The 20,721-nt window shown below is 40.2% G+C and overlaps 1 protein-coding gene across 1 annotated transcript in view; it reads left to right on the top strand.

Annotated features, from left to right (window-relative positions):
• The first annotated feature begins 3,939 nt into the window (after positions 1 to 3,939).
• The window catches only part of opcml (opioid binding protein/cell adhesion molecule-like), a 324,664-nt gene continuing 307,882 nt past the window's right edge, over positions 3,940 to 20,721 (top strand). Inside the window, exon 1 of the mRNA XM_035178053.2 lies at positions 3,940 to 4,266. Within this exon, the coding sequence (XP_035033944.1) occupies positions 4,206 to 4,266 (61 nt within the window). The 5' untranslated portion in view covers positions 3,940 to 4,205. The remainder of the gene's footprint in view (positions 4,267 to 20,721) is intronic.

The following is a 20,721-nucleotide window of genomic DNA, read 5'->3' as shown; positions in this document are numbered from 1 at the left end:
CTTCCATCACAGAGGACAAAATATCACTGGAGAGTGTTTAAGTTGTGGTGTGGGGGAACAGATGATGCAGACCCTTGTATGTGTTGACATCAGAAGATCTTTCTATTTCTGTAAAATAAGTTAGACAGTGGGAAGTCTTCAACAACCTTTAAAAGGTGTGGGGGAGTTGTGGGGGGATTTATTTGTCTTCATGCAAAATAAAGCTTAGAATGCATGTTTGAGCCACCGCAGTTCCTTCAGAGAGCCGGTGCTGGATGCTCTGTAACATGCCAGCTTTGAACCCACCACAATCATCCAGCAATAGCATGCATACAAAGTGGCACAAATAAAGCATATAGGTGGTAGAGCAATGGTGATAGCTTTGGAACTCTAATGCCTTGTCTACACTACTGCAGATATTTGTTTTATCTGATGTTTTCAGAAAAAAAATGCATCCACATGTCTTTTATTTTACAGATGAGAAAATAAATTGACAAATGTTCAAACATGCATTCCTGTCTACTGCCTGCTGGGGACATTCTTTGAACTTATGGAGTATGTACAGTAGCTAGCTGGAAAGAGTCTCTCCATTCAGAGGACCACGGTTACAATATCATCTTACTGTTTTATTATCTAACTTGCAGCTAAAGCGTGTGTGTATACAAACCAATACATAAAGAAACACTGTTGTAAGACTTGGATGGAGTAACAGGTGCAGCTGCCTCTCTGAAAATATGGAACACATTTGTCAATTTATTCATCAAAGTCTGTCATTCTGTTTTCAAATGTTGAACTGAAATGGAAATTCCAAACGTGTCCCCATTATTTCTCATTATCCATTTAATTGATCAATATGCTGAAGAGAGAGTTGTCTTGGAAAATTGTCTCTGGCATTAATAGAAAGTTATTTAGTCCGTCACAAAACAAATATGCTAAACTATTTTGCATATGAAAAACAAGTCAAAAACTTGTACCTTTGCAGCTGATTCTGGGTGATTTTCCAAACTTTGTTTAATAAAATGAAATTGACCAGGGATGAAAGTGCAGAAAGCTGGCTCCCATGGTGTGGGCTGGGACGCTTGAGGGGTCTGTGAGGGGATGCCAACAAAAAGGCACAAAGGAGATTTTATTTTATATTCACATAAAATGTTTTTTCAAGTTAGTTCATAAACAAAGAGAACTTCTGTTGACTTCTACAGCATTTTCTACTTGTAGTCAGCCGCATGGTTCCTGTAATTGACATGGATTCACTTTCTAACACAGAGCGTCACTGGAGGTTTCACACAATCTTTCAACTCCCCCGCACAAAAGCAATCAGTAGTGCAGCAACATGAACATGATACCTGACTGGCCTCCCAACTGCCAACAATGACAATTTGTGTTACTGAAGCACCTGTTCAGACTGGAACCTCAACCAACAAGAACTATATCCCAGTAGTGGCTTTTTACCCTGCGCCAGATTCATGCTCGTCCAACAATTTCTCATAATATGATAGCATGTCCAGATCAGGTAAAGTGGTATTATTTTTCCTCAAAATAGCACAAATTGATTAGATTTTACACTTTAGAGCAGGGATCGGCAACCTTTTTGACAATAAGTGCCAATGTGAAAATTTGTTGTTACTTAGTCTGCCATATCAACATTTTTTTTAATATTAAGTTTTATTATTGAACCACATTAATATTTCCAACAGACATGTCATTTTATTCCATCCATATTGGCTATATATAGAACAACAATTTAAAGAAACATGTTTATCTCATTATGATTGTAATAATAAGTTTGTCATTAACCCCACCAACCACACATTCAGATTTGCCAAAGCTTGCTTCAGTCGCATGGTTTTTGGCAGTGGCAAAGACTTTGAGAGAGTTGACTTGCTTCCCATACCTGGACACTGCACGTTTGATTGATTCTCCCTCGTCTGCCTGATCTTTGAAACTTCTTTCATGCCTTGTTTCCCATGAGGGCTGAAATGCCCGTACCTTCGGTTTTTTAACATGCCATCACCAATACACCTGAACGGTTGCACTTCACGGAGATTCATGTGGAAAAATGCGAGCAGCGCCGGTGCCGCATTACTGGCACCTAGTGGCTGGGAGGTGTTAACATCAATCAAGCTAAATAATACAGGCTGCGTGACGGCAAAACCTTTGAACATGTCTTTAAAAAGAAATTGCCTGTGTGCCAATGATTATGGCGTCGCGTGCCACTATTGGCACGCGGCGCCATAATCATTGGCGCCGCGTTGTCAGTGCCTAAGGTTGCTGACCCCTGCTTTAGTGAGTGTTGAGGGACCACTTCCTGATACTAACTGGAGCTCACTATTCAGTGGAGCATGAAGGATTTCATCAAAATGTGTAACTGTCACCTCATGCTTATTCCCAAATGAGAGATCTTGTGTTCAGGAGCTTGTGGTGATCAGAGTTCATTCTTCAACCAAGACCTTTCCTGATGTCAGATGCGAAATCCGTGTGAGCAAAGTAAATGGTTCCAATAAATGTCATAAGACACATATGCAGATCTGTTGGTTGAAAGTGGTATAAGAAAGTCTTCGAGGGCATCATAAATGTAGAAAATGTATCTTTTCATTCAGCTCAGTTACAGCCATTATATTCACTGACCATATGTTTCATTCAGTTTTCTCTACGCTAAGCCACGATGACTCGTTGCTGATTTTAGCTAAAAAATCGAATTTCCATTCTTCCACCCTGTTCTGTGTCCATTCAGATTCTCTTCATTTCAGTAGTTAGTCCAGTAGTTGTTGGACCAAACTGCTAAGTAATGGTTTATATATCAGATTATAATTTGTTGTGGCTTATGCTGTCTTTTAAGAAGCTGTAAAAAAGGAACTGATGTACTGCATGTCAGAGCTGAGCTGACAAGGTGCTCTCAGTAATCGGGGAGACGCTCCACTGCCCCTGATCTGGTCTGTGATAGTAATGTCTCAATATAGTTAGTTCAGGTTGATGATTGTGTGATTCATTTGTACATGTACCCAACACTACTTTTGTGGCGTCCTCTGGCGTTGCATTCTTGTGGGTTCGGCCTGATGGGGCTCATTGCCATGCCCCACTGCCAACGGCCACAGGGAGCAGCAGTGAGGCTATTCTACTCTGTGGTGGTTTTCAAATAGAGAATATGTCAAGAATGACGACTAATTGGTTGGCTTGGCAAATGTGCACTTCTTTGCATCTATTAAAGAACCGAGAGGAGCTCTTCCCTGTGCTTTATTCAAAGCATCTGAGTCTCCTGCCCAGTGGATGGATTGCAGCTACAAATGTATCAACATTGAATTATGGGTTGAACATTTCTAACCCTACCTTGAGAATTGTGTAGTTCTAAGCATAAGAAGATATTGCACATGCTCACAATAAGGAATTTCAACCTGCTTTTTACAATGAATCACTCAACATTGCCGCTGACTTTACTCAAAATAGCAGCAGTGAGTATTTAAGGGAGAATCTCATCACAAAGTGTCATCTCATTATGATTATTTCTATCCACCAATGTTTCAGTTCTCCACAAACAAACACATCTACTGTAGGTGCTTCCGCCGGAAAGAGCAGTCCAAGCTGTCACAACACTGCATCAAAATCCCTCATTAAACACCCACATACCCCCAAGATGTCAGGCAACACAAAAATCTAAAAATAATTATTTTTTGAAAATCACCTTTTCTATTAATTGGGAGGCTACTATTTATTTAGCCTTTATTAAATATCATCCCTTCATCATGTTTTTAATCCTGCTCTATTTCTGTCAGAGGACAGAGGAAGGAAAGCAGGGCTGAGGAGTCAAAGCAGCCAGACAAAAAAAAATAAAGGGGGAAAAACAGAGCAAGGACTGTTCATGGGTGATCGACAGCAGCGTCAACCAATGCCAGCTGAGCGGAGGCTGCCCTCTCCCCCCCACTCCAGTCTGGCAGAGTGCTGGTCCCCCTGTGCGCTGTAGTACGTGGAAGAGAGGGAGATCGAAGGCTGCGTGAGGAGCCAGTGTCTGTGTGTGCGTGTGTGTGCCACCAAATACTACTTTGCACTGGATTTAAAGCATCTTCAGTACAGCCTGCAAGTGGGAATGAAAAGCTATTCAAACTGACATTCAGGAACAAGACAGAGAGAAAAAACAACCAAGTGGGCAGCTCTTTGTAGCTCAGTTGTGGGAAGATAGAAAAAGAGCCTCCATAAAACAAACGGCACATCAGAATCAGCACTGCTTGGGAATCATGTATAATTCGGTATGCTTCATCATCCTGTCGTGGGTGTTTGCTGTGCTTGTGTTCCCAGGTAAGACTTCTTCTACTCTCCTGTCTAAGCTCTTTGTATTTCTGTGTTTACATTTGTCTGACTCTTCTGCTCCTTCTTCACACTGTGAAGTGGTGCACTGTTGAGACATACTCTTATACTCCCCTCTTTTCTTATGCTGTCCATATGCAAATCATCTTGTCAGTGTGGCCCTATGAGGGGTTTCTTGGGACAGCCAGAGAATGGAGGGGATATTAAGTTTGTGGAAAAGCTGTCTGTGTCTCTTGAGTCATGCCACCAATTCAGCCACACAGAGTGGGGAAAAGTTCCCTCCACCTCACACACTTGTCAACTTTAATCAAAGACGTCAGGCTTTACGGGTGTTGACACCAAGCCCTAATCTCAAGGGTTTCCTGGAGGGATAACTTCATCAATCAAAAATTCAATGACGCCTTCTGTTTTGTTTTTTTTTAAACAACCGGCCGTCAATGAAATCACTTTTTTTAGGCTTTTATGTTAAAATCAATTTTTACTAGCTGGCATTTGAAACGAATATTGATCAGTTAATCTCAACAATGTGTGCACATGTCAATATTATCGAAGGATTTTGTCCATGTTGAAGTGCTGAATGGAAGCAACCAAGATGTGTTGATCAGTAGAGAAGAGCGCTTTGCAGATTTATCAGCGATAGGCAAAAGTACTTATCTGAAAGCAGCTTGCATAGTGTGTTGCTGCATGTACAGTGACATATATGCCAGCATAGCCCTTTAACCTTTAGTTTCAGTGTCCTCACACAGAGCATGAGGAAAAGACATTGATGACAGGGACTCCCGAGCAAAAACTGCTTTCTGGTGAAGTCACAGAGGAGTGCACTGTCCTGAAATTACATTAAATGAGGCTGACGTCTGAAAATGCTAATATGTGCCCTGAGCACCTGAAGTGAGAGAAATGTGTTTTCTCCCCTCAAAGGGATTATGTGATGGGGTCTGACAGGAAAATAATGTGATGAATTTACATTTTATTTTACCGACTCAGGTTCCAAGTCCAGAAAACAAGTTGTTTGTCCTTTGTTAAGCCTTTCTTTAACCTTGAATGTGTGTTGTGACTTTGTGAACAGATAGATTACTGAAAAGTATGTGAGTCATATCATTATATAATTTAATTTGTTTCGGAGAAATGTAAAACTCCCCACAGAGTTCATCTAATTGCCAAAGTTTGCACTTGCATCACAAAACAACATTGGTTATATTAGTTAATTATATTCCATATATATAAGTGACTGAGCAGTCTTGTCCCACTATGGACAGAGACAGATTGATGATAGTTATGGCATTGCTGATGAATTTGACAGTTTTTATTGAACTTAAATTAGATTTGTTGACTTTCTTCACAGGGTCTATATTTTTGCAATGTCTCCATCATTGTTCAATGACAAGTGCGTATGGAGTTACTATCTTTCTGTATATTATTGCCTTGGAATTGACGTGATTAATTATCGACAGCATACACACCCCACACATGCTTATTTAATTTAATATGAAGCCCCGATCACATCCACAACAGATGGCATTATTGAAAGTCATTCTGCAAATTGTCTGCTCTGGAAGACAAACCATATTTTGTCATCTTAAATGGACATTAACCAATTGTAAATCTGTTGTAGCCTGGCCATAACTCAAACAGGAAATAGCATGAAACAGACAATTAAGACAAACACAAATGTAGCAGTTTGGAGCAGATCCACTGGGTATGAAATATTAGATATTGTATGTTTTGACATCAGCTCTCGTAGCCTCAGGTGTTACCTAGGGTGGACCTCCAACAGTGAAGCATACTTCACACTGCATGGCGCACAGCATTTCACTACACTATTTGCCAACTGTAGACGGCAGGGGTCCAAAGTTTGACACCACTTTTCCATTCACTTTGGTTGGGAATGCAAAATGTATTGCTGCACAGCCTCGAGCTGGTGTGCAACACACAGGCTGGAGCATGTTGTATGAAAATGAAGAAACACAATTCAAGTTCAGTGTTGATAACTATTTGTGGAGCATCCTTGTGGAAATCATCTTTGCAAGTCCAACATGCATCATTCATTTCTTATCTGGATCACCATTATATTTCAAGAACTCCTAGGAAAACAGGAAGTATTTTTTCAATTCATAGATTATGAAAACGTCTACAGGAACATCAATGGAACAGTGTGACTTACTCACTTCCTTGCATAGAGTAAGATTAAAAGACTGATATCACTATCATACTATACACTCAGTGAACATTTTATTAAGAACATCTGTAGTCCTGTTTATTCATACAGTAATTCAATCAGCCATTCATGTGGCCACTGTGTCGTGTGTAAAATCATGTAGATTTAGGTTGGGTGCTACGGTACATTGCCTCTGGGATCAATACAGTATCTAAAATCTATCTCAGTTTTCCTCTGCTGAGACAGCAAATGGAAGAGTCACAATCTGGAGTCAACAGTATGAATTCATGGAACCATCCAGCCTTGTGTCAACGGTCCAGGCTGCTGGTGATGGTGGTGTGATGATGTGGTGAAGGTTTCCTTGACACTGGCCCTTTAATACCACTCAGCCATGGTTTAAATACATCTGCTCAGTGCACATACAACTATTGTTGCTGACCACGTGCATCCCACAGTTTACCATCCTCTAAAGGTTACTGTCAGCAGGATAATGCTCCATGTCACAAATTCAAAGTCGTCTCTGACTGGTTCCTAGTTCAGTGAACTTGGGTGACCTCCCCAGTCACCAGATGTGAATCCAGTAGAACACCTTTGGGATGTAGCAGAAGGGGAGACTGGCAGCATGAATGTGCAGCTGACAAAACTGCAGAGATGATGTGATACAGTGTGACATCAAGACCCCAGGAAGTCACTGCACCCAGCTAGGAATCAGTGCTGCTCACAACCCCTGATAACACAGCAACGTTTTTTTTTACACAAAAGTTTGGTATGCATTAAATAAATGAGTAACATGTTCATTAGATAGCTTTGGATGTGTTGTTGTGGTTGTTGTTGTCTTTTGATCTTGAATGTGAGGAATTGTTGGTTCTTAATACTGCAAACACAATTATAAAGCTTTATCCTCCTCCCGAGTTCATCCAGAGAATTGTTTTGCTGAGTGTGCATGTTCTTTTTCAGTGCTGCGTGCCCTGCTTCACATTCATACTCATTCTGCACTACCTTCACACCTGGGAGAACTGCCCAGGACCACAGTTTATCACACATCTATTGATTGAGCAGCTGCTGCATACCTGCTGGTGTTGGGACGGACAGCCGCTCAGAAGATTTGAGGCGATATTCTTTTGGTCACAAGGTTGTTTACAGTCTTTGTGTTTGCTTGTGTTGGCGAGTTAAAGAGAAAGAGCTGACTGTCACATGAAACAATGGAAACATCTTTAGTGAGTTAAAGAACAGATGCTGGTTATGTATATTTCACGAGTAATAGGCCCTATGTTAAAACGTGCAGTACTCCCCGCTGTTGGCTGTTTACCTTTCATTCATTGGGATAAATTGGACTGTCAATATGACTGAATTTTTAGCATGTAAAAGCTCTGCCTTTGATTTTCAGTGTCTGCAAAAAGCGGAGGAAAATGACCCTGTGGAGACGGAGTTCAGACAGATGGAGCAAGATTAATTTGCATCAGCAAATTAAGCTGTCCAAGAATATATGTGGGAAAAAGTGAGAAAATATACTCAATTTATTGTTCAAATTAATTGACTTGGCTTGTACAAGGCAGCAATTATATTTTTATGGTCCACAGTATATTTTTCTGTATCCATCCATCTATACACCTATCCATCCATCAATCCTTTGCTTTCCAATTTTAATTTCTCTTTTCCCTTAGTGAGGGAAAATAGACATTTTGTGGATCATTGACGATCCCTGAGCAGTATCGTACTCTTCGCCACTTCAGTTTATAAAACCTGCAGAGTGTCATGTTTATTTAGACATGCTTTGATACCAAGTGCCTTCGAACAGCCACACATTTTTAAAGAATGTGACATGAAGCAACCTTATCGTCATTTTCTTTTAATTGAGCACAATTGCTTTCTGCCTCTAAGCAGCTTTAACGGTGAAGCCTGAATGCCTTTAGATTACGGTGGTGTAGTACCTGTGAAGAATAAAACTATGCACGGCTGATAAACTGTTTAGGAGAAGTGCAGGATACAATTAAGAGCCACATATAGATACAAAAAGCATTCTGCTCACACTTAGGTCATTTGTATGTGTCTGTACATTATTTAGTGTTTTTAGATTTATGTGACATTTAGAGATGAAACAACATAACCAACAGATATGTACAGTAGACACTTTGTACCAGAGGCAGTACAAAGCTGCTTCCAAGACTTAGTTCAGTTATCAGAGCGGAAAGTTGGGAACTGGACTCTTTACCGACCTCTGGATAGTTTTGTTTTCATTACTGTGAAAAAGACACAGCTTCTAATTGTGCTGATCATTTTTCTGTAAAAACTTAATTTGATGAGTTGAGTGAACTCTGGGCAGAGCTGTTATTCAAGTCATGACATGAAGTCAACATACTTCAAGTCAGAAGATGCCGTGTTTATAAGTTGTGAAGGTGTCTACACATAATTATTCACTCATTCAAACACCACTGCCATAATGCTGCACCTTTTCTATCACATACACCATTCACTCACTGCCAGCACAGCCATCAAAGCTTATTTTTCCCAATGAGACCTCATTATGTGGTCCGGAGGAGGCGGGGATCGAGCCACCAATCTCCTGGTGACTGGACAGCCTGCAATTCCATGTTTTGTCTATCTGTTCCTTTTCTTTGAAGGTCAGATGACCTTCTTCATCTCTGGTTACATACATACATTGGTCACAGTCAGAATATATTACTGTCATGTTCTTCAAGTCTGTCTGATCAATCCCAAGTCGTAGTGTCCCACTGTTTTGGAAGAAACAGCTTATGGAGACAAAACTGCTGCACAAGTGAACACACAAAATTTCAACTTTCCATTTCCTTTGTTCTTCACAGTCAAGCTGAGCAGAATGAAACATCTTTTTGCATTGTTGTGCCTATGCTGTTCAACATGAGGTATTACATGGGTCGGGGCTGTCTCTGTTAGCAGCTATGATTCAAGAGGGTTCTGGGAACAAAATTGTATTTGACTTTCCAGGGGTGAGGCATACATTTATTGAAACCAAAAATGGTATCATAGTAATAAATTGGTGAGTTCTCTCTGGGATTAATAGAAATGAAATAGGAGGAATGTGGCTCTGGAGGTAAAGTGAGGTAGAGAGAGGTAGAGTGGGTCGTCCACTACTCTGAAGGTCGGTGATTTGATCCCCAGTCCGCATGTCGACGTGTCCTTGGGCAACACAGAACCTAAAATTGCTCCTGACGGCTGTGCTGTCGGTGTGTGAATGGGATGTATGAGTGATGGAGAAGCCGCCATGTATGAAGTATTTTAGCGATCCTTAAGACGAGAAAAGCGTTTTATGAACAGAGTTCACTATTTTATTTAACACCAGTGTTATCCTTCAGACAACCTGCTGCTTGGGGACAAACTCTTCTCCACACTCTAATTCCTCCCCAATATATGATGCTTCCCTTGAGGCTGTGCATTTATCAAACTTACAGTGGCACAAGATAAAGTTCAGGTCAAATCTCGCTCAACTTTTCTGGTCTGTGTGTGACTCATAGGGTATAGCCTCCTCAGGTCCAGCTGATTGAGTCATTTATCATAATGACACACCTACAGCTGACTACAGACAACACCGCAGCTTGGTCCTGCCCATTGATTCCAAAGACTCAGAATGATGGATTGCAATTATCAGCGAGTCAAATTGCTTGTAAAAAACCAAGCTTTAGTTTATGTTCATGATCAGCGTATGCATCAGCTTTTATTTAATATTTATGTCGTCAAACGCCACTAAGCCTCAAGTGTGATTATAAATCATGGTAACCATAGATCCCTTTATCAAACAGAAGAACCAGTTTGGAAACAGCTGGAAGAGTCACACAGTTAAAGTTATTGTTATTGTTGTTTTCACTGAAATGTATGATATGTCAAATTTAATGGCCTCATATTACTCACAGTTGACACAGCTTATGTCTGTAAAGGAGATGGAGAGTGTGACAATTTATCACCATGTCACCCTTCCTGGAGATCACATCTTTCATGCAGCTCTATGACACATTTGGATTCTGTCACCATGAGTGAAGCAAGGCTTTCAAGACTCTGGAAGTATATCAAACGTGCTAAGCAGCTTTGGCGGCTAGCCCCAATGAAAGGGAAAGACGCCTGCACCATTTTTCACGTCAGTGTTCTTTCTTGAGATGAAGTGACGCGTATTTGCATGTCATCCCTAAAATTTTGAAATAATTAAATTTAAAGAAAGTGTGCTCCTCTATATTTCACTTCACACACTCCCATGATCATTTAAACAGTAAACCTAAATCCATTCATAGTTTATACTCCTACAGCCCCAAAAAATGTATTCAAAAGAGAGTCTTCAAATTTGACTCAAAAAATAGTAACCAAGTCAGATACATAATCGACTTTGGCTTTGGGACTTTGTGGTTTTGTCTAGAAAGCTTTACAATGGAACAATCATTGACAGTGAGTCACTTCTTACAAACAGTTATGGCATTGTAACAATAGTAAACACAGGCTAACATTGATTGGAGGGGATACATTTGTGAGAACGCTGTCTCTTGGCATCAGGGTACATTGGTGGCAAAATGAGAGCATCTTTGAATGGATGCAAGTAATAGATTGTCAGTGAATAGGCGGCGGATGGCACAAGCAAGAACAAGCATTCAAGTGTCATGAGGCTGCAAGGCTGTAATATGAGAAAGGGCTGCTAAACCAGAATCCAATTGGTTTGAAAGCTATTGGTACTACAGCATGGCGGTGTTCCTGTTGCATACAAATGTGCTCAGTTTCATCCAGGGCTTTTTTTCATTCAGAACAAGCCTTCATTGAGTCATTTATCAGTTATTTATTGAATCAAAATGGGCCATAGCACAGGGAGATCAGTGTGCCAACGCTTTGCCTTTACAGAAACAGTCCCTATGGATTTGCTGAATGGTAGCAGTTTTTTTTTTGCTTTAAATATGATTCTACCACTCACACTGGAAATATTTGTCGTTGTGCTGTGGAAATAACCCTGTTAATCAAATGTTAATGATGTTTTTCTCTTCCATGTTTGTTGTGATGATGCCATTGGGTCATTCAGGGATTTCATTTGTGTTTTAGTTTGATGTAAAAAAACGTCAAAATCAGTGATGCTGATGCAGGTTGTCAGAACAAGCTTGAAGTCTTTTTCTCATACAGTCAGTGCATGCTCAGTGCATGTAGGAGACTCATTACTGTAATGAGCCACTTGTACATGTTTGGCTATTGGCGAGTTCCAGCAGTTTGCTTTGATGGATCATTTGTGTTCAGTGATCCAATCCGTCGGGCAGCAGTGTAAAGACAGCCACAGGGACATGTGAATCAGTGTATTAAAGCATCACAGCTAATGAAGTCTCTAAATCCGCATTGATCAATTTTGACCAACTTAGCACTAGCACTCAGACTCCTTCAGCTCACTCTTTTTCCTTTTGTTGTTCCCATACGTTTTTAGTTGTGGTTCACTCTGCCCTCATCAGGGGTGTTTCCCTCTTGAAACTCACCATTCAGAACCAAGTGAAACATACCAGCTCATCTTGGTAATTATGCAAACATGTTGCTGTTTAATGACGCCTGTCTGGACATCCGCCCCAAGACGTCCCTTTTCATATATTAAAAGTTAATATCTGGGACAACGTGGCCATCACCTGGAAGTTCCAGAAACATCGAAATTTGTTGCCATTATCAATGAGCCTTTTAGCGAATGCACTCAGGTTTATAACTACAGTATATTGTGTATTCTGAAGGTTTATACATCATATACATTGAGACAAACAGCTTAATATACTACATATTGTCCAAATAGTCTAGTATAGTGTATATACTCGGCAAACATACCTTAGCTACAAAAATACATTTTGCTGTTTTTACAGTGGCACACTGAGTAATACTGACATACAATATATATTTTTTCAAGATAAATAGAAAAGGATCATCAAAACTACAGCTTACAGATAATTAATTTGAAACCTTAACCATTTTAATTACTTCTGAGGCACTTTGCTCTAGTTTCTATTGAGACGCTGCAGACGGCTAACTCCAGAACAGCCGCTGACAATCCCCCTCCCCCAGAGCGCTGCGAGGAAAACAGAGGGTTTAATTCATTGAAGTTTTCATTAACAGGAGCATTATAGAGCACACACAGTGACATAAAAGACAACTCTTTGAACAAACTTAATCAATAGTGTTTTTCCTGACCCATTTCTTTCCTTCCCTCTTGCATTTCAAAGTCAAGTGAGCGAGTGCAACTCTGCCCATGCGCAGCTTTCTTCTCTTTAGGTGAGCTAGGCTTATTCTCTTGTGGCCGGATGATGCTCCTCTAATATAAGACATCAATGTGGCAAATAAATCCTTAATATTTTTAGATAAAGCTTGCATCATTGAGCAACTGTTTAAAAACCTAATGCAAGATGATAATTATTTTACATGAATGTCTTCTTTCTAGAACATCCTCGCACAACCATTTCACCTCAAACATTCAGATGCCGCAGCTTTTGCTCTGCGGTCAGACCTGGGACACAACGTCACAATGTATCCAGTGTTTGATGAGACATTTTTGCTGTGGTTCAGTGGGAAAAGCAGGTCATCCACTAATCAGAAGGGCTGTGGTTCGATCCCCGACTCCTCCAATCTGTATTCCTGAAAACTCTGTACAAAATACTGGATCCCAAATTGCCCCTGTGGACTGTGCCATCAGTTTGTGAATGGTGTGAGATAGATCCCCCAAAAATTGCAGCATACAGTAGTATGAGTGTGTAAATGGGGGAGTTTGGAAATTTACTGTAAATCACTTTGAGTGGTAGTTGAGATGAGAAATGCCTGGTAAATACTGGCCATTCACCAGTCCATTTGTATCTGCAATATCAACTTTACAAAGCCACAATATGACAAATATGTACTGTGTTTGACTGTAGTTTATGTGAAATATAAAATTGACAAATAATTTTTATCTTACAAAACTGACAAATAATGTTTGAAACAGCAAGGTGAAGTTATGTTTTTTGGGTTGTTTCTTTTTTAGATTTCTTAGCCTCATTGTGATGCACCAAGCTGTGATAAAGGGGTAAGCTCCTTAGCCCTGAGGCCATTTAGCCAAAAAAAACACTGTTACTCGACTAACAGTGAGAGCAGAGGTTGTAGGATTCCTCTAACAACCACAAGGGAAATCAGTGAGCTGAATCCACACTTGAAAACAAACTAGTAAGTAACGCAAAAGTGCGATTTAAAGGGGACATAGCATGCAAATTCCACTTTGTTAGTGCTTCTACAGGTTAATGTGGGTATCTGGCATGTCTACCAACCCAAAAACTCTGGGGAAAAAACACTTGCGCGTTTTGTTATAGTTCCTCTAAGTCAGAAACGTCATGCTTGAGGCAACTCGATTGCGCTTCCTGGGTTTTGTCGTAACAAGGAACTGGAAGTCTCCCTACATGGTCTTGGCCCCCGTCCCCCCACACTCACTACGCCGGGTTTACACCGGAGGCAGCGAGGCTGCGAGGCAGCGCAAGCGCCGTTCCCAAGCACGCAGCAGGGCTGTTCACACGGGACGAGCATTTCTCCGCTGGTCAGCCCGCGATTCACTCACATGTGGCATTTGTCTGGATCGTTGGGACTGGGAGGCTGCAGCACTGTGCTCGGGCGCGACCTGCCGCTCTCCCATGCGTGAGCTGGAATTTGTGTCAGCGCCACACAGCCAGCAGTGTGGAAGACTTCTGCAGTGTTCAGCGCTACTGTACGCCGGGTTACAGTAGTTACGCCGGTTACAGTAGTTACGCAGGGTACACCGGACGGAAGCGCTCTGAGCAGCGCAGCGCCGTTCCCAAGCGCGCAGCCGCCTGGCTGTTCACACGGGACGTGCATTTCTCCGCTGGTCAGCCCCATAGACTGTATATATAAGGTCAGCCCGCGATTCTGCTTTCTCCGCTTGTTGTTGTACCCGTTGAATGTCGGGGTTCGGGGTAAATGATGGTCTTCATAGCCCCCACCACCCCCTCTTTCTCTCTCTGTCTGTCTGCTTGTGTGCTTGTAGTGGATGGGCAGAGGGGACATTTAATTATGTGATTGGGAAAATTAAAACTCCAGGACAACAGAAGGGGAATACAAAGTATGGGATGCATATTTGATAATTTATATCATATAAAATATGTAATTTATATCGTTTAAAATCATGGGGGGAGAGGGGGGAGGGGGGAGCTGGCTCATTAGCATTTAAAGGAACAGGCACTCAAAACAGGTCACTCTGTGGAGGGCTGTTTTATACAGGGTAAAAAGGGTGCTGTTTTAAATGATCCTTGTGGTATTTTGACCAAAGTATGTTACAGACATTTCATTAAGACCCCAAGGAACCATATCAACTTGTGGTAAAATGGGCATACTATGTCCCCTTTAATACAGAAAGATGTCTTGGTGTTGCCGTATAATGACCATTGTTTTTCCTGCTTCTTGTTACAAGCCTGTGCATGTATCAACACTATAGCAACAGTGAAGCATGTACATCATCCAACTAAATTATAGGGCTAAAGGAACTACAGAGATACAATGAGGACATCACATGAACAGTGATTGGCCAGGTTTGGCTGCTGGTCTTTTTTCCTACAACTTTTCCAAATCATGGACATTTTCGACAGTAAAGACAACTGTTAGACTCACTTATATTTTTATTTTATTCTCTTCTCTGTTACTCACGTCTAGCAAAGCCATGTCCAGTTGAAACCTTATTTTTAGATGTAGCTAATAAAAATATATGGCCTGAGGACATATATCCATCCTGTGCTGCTTTATGGCAATAATCCAGTGCAAAAATGGTATGGTAACATACTGTAAGCATTGTTTGGCATGTCAAAATGTATCATAATACAAAGAATTTGTGGTCCTGATTTGTTGCAGAATATTTTGACAAACTATCTATTTAATCTGACAAAGCAGCTGCTCATTAGTGCTGCCTCTACAGCTGCTGCTACCTATGCTTGTCACGCCCCACCTCCACCCAGCATCCACCTCCGAGCTCTGATTCTTCATGGTGCCGCATGGGGAAATTCCATTGATCTGTCCATGCTCTCGTCTTTTAAGTTATGCTTCATAGAGAGACATACAAAAACCTGGCTCAGCACCAAATGTAAAAATATTTACCTAACATTACAAAATGAAAAGACTAACAGGAGGCTACACATGATTGATAGAAGAGTCTGCCCTGCTGAGGCCATCATTTCCATGAAAAGTATCCTACAAATTGACAGTAGAACACACGTTTGATACAGGATTAGGTTCATCCTTCACTCTAAAATAACAATCAACAATTATTGTACATATTGCATTGACATTTTTTAGACATTTATGAATTGGGGTTGAAATTTTGGTCAACAAACGAGGTTCTGAGACAAGTTGTTCTTTGTAAATTTATTTGTAAAAGCTTTCTGCAGAAAGGATCACACAGGCAAGGTGGAGGTTGCAAGTGAGATGAAATGTGAAGTGTCTGTGCTCATATTTAAGTGTCTCTGTGTGGGTTACCTTCTGACCCCAAAACACGCAGTGAATGTATTGTTCTATGTCTGGAACTTATCTTCTGTAAAGGTGTGACTGATAGGCTGCATTCTAAATGTGTTGGTATCATGTATGGTGAGGGTGTTGTGTCAGTCAGCTGAGTTCTTCAAATAAAGGACAAACACAGTTAAACCAGAGTAAAGCAAAGGGTCACATGATAAGGGGATCAACTTCTGCAAGACATGAATTGACAATGGGCTCACATGCTAGACAGTGGGTGCACCATAAAGTTTATGTTGAGCTGTACCCTCGATTAAAATGTCTGCTGTAAGCATAAACTAAGAAGTTATTAAGTAAATTTCCATTACAGAATTCACTTACAGACTTGAACCTTGAGACATTAAAATACTTGATACCTTAAACCAGACCCAAAGAATAAAAAGTACAGGTAAAAAATCTGTGCCAAGTAACACATTCCTACACTCCCCATGTCCGCAACAGCATTCCGTAATTTTGCAGTGGAAAACAATGAAGAACAAATGTTATAATGTTTACCGCCAGCTGGGAAAAAAGATACCAAAGATAATAGAATTTGCACACAAAACGGATGAGGTGGTCAATACAAATTTAAGTGTAATATGCCAAATGTGCCAGTCTGAAATTACATGGGACAACACAACAATGTTACATTTTTTATTGGACATTGCAGTTGAACAGTAAGTCAGGGCAAATATTAACATAGTTGGAAATGACACTGTAGCCACCACAAATAATTATGCTGATAATGAAATACATTTTTTTTATGAAGTAATTAAGAGTAGTTTCATTTGCAATTTATCAAGAGGAATAAGCATTAGTGGATAAGGTATTCAGATTAACTTTATGATAATTTACTAAAGTAACAAAACTAATAATGCACCCTAAAAACACTCCAGGCATAATCAGGAAAAAGTACTTAATACTTAAAGTGTCTGAAACTGACTTTTCAAAATTGTATCTTGACATTATCACTCATGCATTAATGGTCAGGTCTTCACTACTGCAGCTGGTTTAGACAGAGCTCTTTTACACTATTTTGTATCCAACTGCAACAAATAAATATTTCCTTTATTGATGAATATGCTCATTATTTTCTCCAATAAGCATTTGTTTGGTTTATAAAAACTAGGGTTTAATGCCATGACAATCATGCAAAGGCCAAAGTGACACCTGGTTGTTTTGTCCAAGAAAGTGTAATCCTCAAAATTATTAGAACCATAGTACAATTACTACCAATGTTTAAATGGTAAAGCAGCAAAGGGCAATAAACTTGCTCTAATACATAAGAAGTGTACTAATAAATATTCATGTATTGTATTAATTCACTATGTAATGAATTTGCTGTTTAAATTGTATATGATAAAGAGGGAAAATTTAAGTTTAGGGTTTAGGATTAGACTCTGAACTCGTCCTTCCTTCCTTAGGACTTGCATGGAAAGATTTGAGGCTTACTCTGCCAGGGTATGAATTTTAAGGACTTTTGGTTAGATTGTATCATCATCACTTCGGGAATTTCTTAATTTCCCATTAACTAACAAATTATCATTGATTAATGTTAATGGATGAAACCTAATTAAACTGTTGTATCACCAAAGTAGGACAATGGTGATGCGATTAAGTTTATGTAGAAGTTCACAAATGTCCTCTTCCATCCGCTTCCAAAAGGCAGAAATAATAAGATAACCCGCATATTAATGACTGTCAGACTTTTTCTGCTTCAGTGCTGTTTCACTTTTATTGCAAACTTCAGAATGGATTCACTTTTGTTGACTGCCAGGAGTGTGTTTCTGAATGGAGTCACAGTGAGGTCGTAGCACTGTTTCCCTGTTTACACTCCCCAAAAATATAGCAACAAATAGTGCCCCCAACAAGTTCCTGTATGGTGGCTCCCATCCACCCTCCCACCCACACTGTTAAGCACTGATAATAAAAAGCAATCAGTTTTTAATGAGGAAGTTAATATTTTACAATCCTATTACATTTGTTGCTGCAAAGATAACAGCTCAGCTCTAACAGTGTATGTTGGGAAATGGCACTGGCCTAAGAACTTCCTTTGGTGTATATCACCCTACTTCTTGGATTCCTGGATATCTTGGGCTGCTGTTGGTCTAGGGGTTACAAACTTTGCTCCAAATCCTTCCACATATGTCTACCTTAATTTCTAATCGTCTCTGTAATGTCTATTTCACAGGTTTTCAAAGTGTGTGACTGTCATCCTCAAGGGAGCTCCAAACAGTTTCAGGGGAGGCTCAGTGAAATAATTTAGCATTGGTTTTTAGATTATTCATCAAAATGTATCAGCTGTGGCTGAGGGGGTAGAGTGGTCATCATTTAATCAGAAGGTTGTTAGTTTGATTCCAGTCTTCCCCATCTTAATACCAAAGTTTCCTTGGGCAAGATGTGTGGTGTCTGAATGTTTAGTCAAGTTTTCTATACCCTATATAGTACACATATTTCCTGCAAAAAATCCCAAAAGTCACAAACATCAACCTTTTGTGAGTTTAACAGAAATGAGAAGGAAAATATTGTTGCTTTGAGATGTTACCACATAAGAGAAAAATCAGACACATTAAAACAGAGAAGTACTGAAGTTCAGTCAGTGTTGATGTCCGACTAAATGTAGTGGATGTGTATGAAATACGGGAAGCACTGCAAATTAAAAATAAGCTTAGCCTTAGAATTAGAACTATCACATCTAGAATTGTGAGGTTTAGAACAATCTTCTCATTAACAGCCATGATATTCAGACTGAAACAAGTCGCCTTATGGCAGCAAACAATACTTTTTAGAGAGCTACTGTAGCAAGGTTAATATTCAGGTCCACATAGGATGGGAGAAGAGAGGTGTAAACCGGCTGAGACAAGTCAGTGTCATCAACGGGTAGCAGTGAGCAAAGCGCAAACAAGGTGAGCCAGAATGTGATTGTTGAAAACTAGACCCTGCTTTGGTCCGGGGCAGTTAGCAGGAGAGCTGGGGCCGCTCAGAAGTTGTTCCTGAAGGGGAGGAGGGAGGTTTGGCAGGATGGGTATGTGGTGCAAATAGCATTGTAACTGAGAATCCCTAAACAAGAGAAATGAGTGCACCCAACGGTCCCAATTAGAGCAAGGATTAAACCAATATGATGACTTGTAAACATTGTGTCATTACGAGGCAATTCAACACTGTCCTCTTGAGACAAACAACTGCAAGTGCCTAAAAGCAACTTTTATTCAAGTGACAAAGCACTTTAGTTATGACTCTTGTCTGTGGGGAGCAAAGGGGGTGTAATTACAACATTTACCTAACAGTAACAGAGAAGTCATCTTAACCTTAACTATGATCTTTCTCAAGCTCTAACCAAGTGGCTTAGGAGCCCAAACCTGTTCATTTCATTTTATTGATGTTTTTGATACATTGTTTCATATGTTGTTGTGTTTTTTTATCTACAGTATAAGGTGACCTTTTGTGCTCTGAAAGGTGCCTATAAATAAAATGTATTATTATTATTATTATTATTAAATGATAAAAGGATTTTATTTTTGTGAAGAGATTGGCACTGGTTTTGGAAGGCAATGACATTATGTCATCCTGCCAATACTGGAATTAGACCAGGAAATGTGTTATTGTAGAGGAAAGTTCTGCATGCAAATTTTACTGCAACAACATCAGTGAAGAAATTAGTTTTCGACAACATTCTCTGCCAAAATGAATTAATCTCAAAATACCATTGGTGGAAGCAGGGTCGGAGTTGTTTGGGCTCCAGCCTCACCAAGAATTGTGTTAGCCCCACAGTAGCCATACCATGGAACAACCAAGAAAATTACAGAGCAGACTAAACCAATATGTTCTGTTTTCATTTGACCTGAATGCTGTCAGTGACAAATCTGCTGCACAACAGCGCCTCCTCATCCTAACAACAGGCATATTACACTGATCTGCATTAATAACATATTCACTGTTCATTCATTTTATTTTGCCACTGTCCAGAGATCAGTGCTGAAGATGTACTCTCTTACACATCAATCACATTCTCTCAAATGACCCTGCCTTGCCCTTATGGTAGATAACAGCTCGCAGAGCATTTTTTTCGCAAAGCTGCAATTTGGTTTGCGTGTGTTTAGTTAGCTAAAAGTTGGGACTATTTTACTATGGATCGCTTTATGTTCACCAGAGTGGGAGACAGCTGGCACAATTTGTTGTTGATGCCCTAATTGAATGCACACCTGTTACATCCCCACATGCACTGCACACACTTTGTTTCTACCTGGTAATTGTGGAGGGAAACAAAAGACGTGTCTCTGCCAAGGCTGGAGCTGTCCTCACCGGAGTCTCAGCACAAACACGTGTCTGTCCAGGACAACAAATGTCTGTAGCCAGGTGACTTTGAATTTATTTGAACGACAGGGTTGACTAAACTGTGCTGACTCTAACTTGCTCTCCCTCTTACTCTGTGTGTGTATGTGTGTGTGTGTGTGTGTGTGTGTGTGTGTATTGAAGAGTGTGACAGATGATATGCAGCAGTTTGTAGCAAACTAGTGTGCATGACCACACTCGAACGGTTTAAATAACTTGAATCCTCAAGAGTGAAATTGAAGTAAAGTAATGACTTGTTTTGAGTTGCATTTTATTTTACTGTCTTTAGTTGTCTGTATTTCGTTGCAGTTGTTGGCAAGCAGTGGAATTCCATTGCGAATGAAATTCACTGGGTAAGAGCCATTTATTCATTTGTCTATCCACTTGTTTATCCAGACATGTTTATCTTTAGGATTTTGGTTGCTGCACAAAGATTATCCATTGGGTTTCAATACCCCACAAAGGGGGCTACGTTT

Source organism: Hippoglossus stenolepis, chromosome 15, assembly GCF_022539355.2.
Source record: "Hippoglossus stenolepis isolate QCI-W04-F060 chromosome 15, HSTE1.2, whole genome shotgun sequence".
Classification (NCBI taxonomy): Eukaryota; Metazoa; Chordata; class Actinopteri; order Pleuronectiformes; family Pleuronectidae; genus Hippoglossus; species Hippoglossus stenolepis.
Note: the sequence above shows the minus strand (reverse complement) of the source record. Positions and strands in the feature narration are given on the sequence as shown.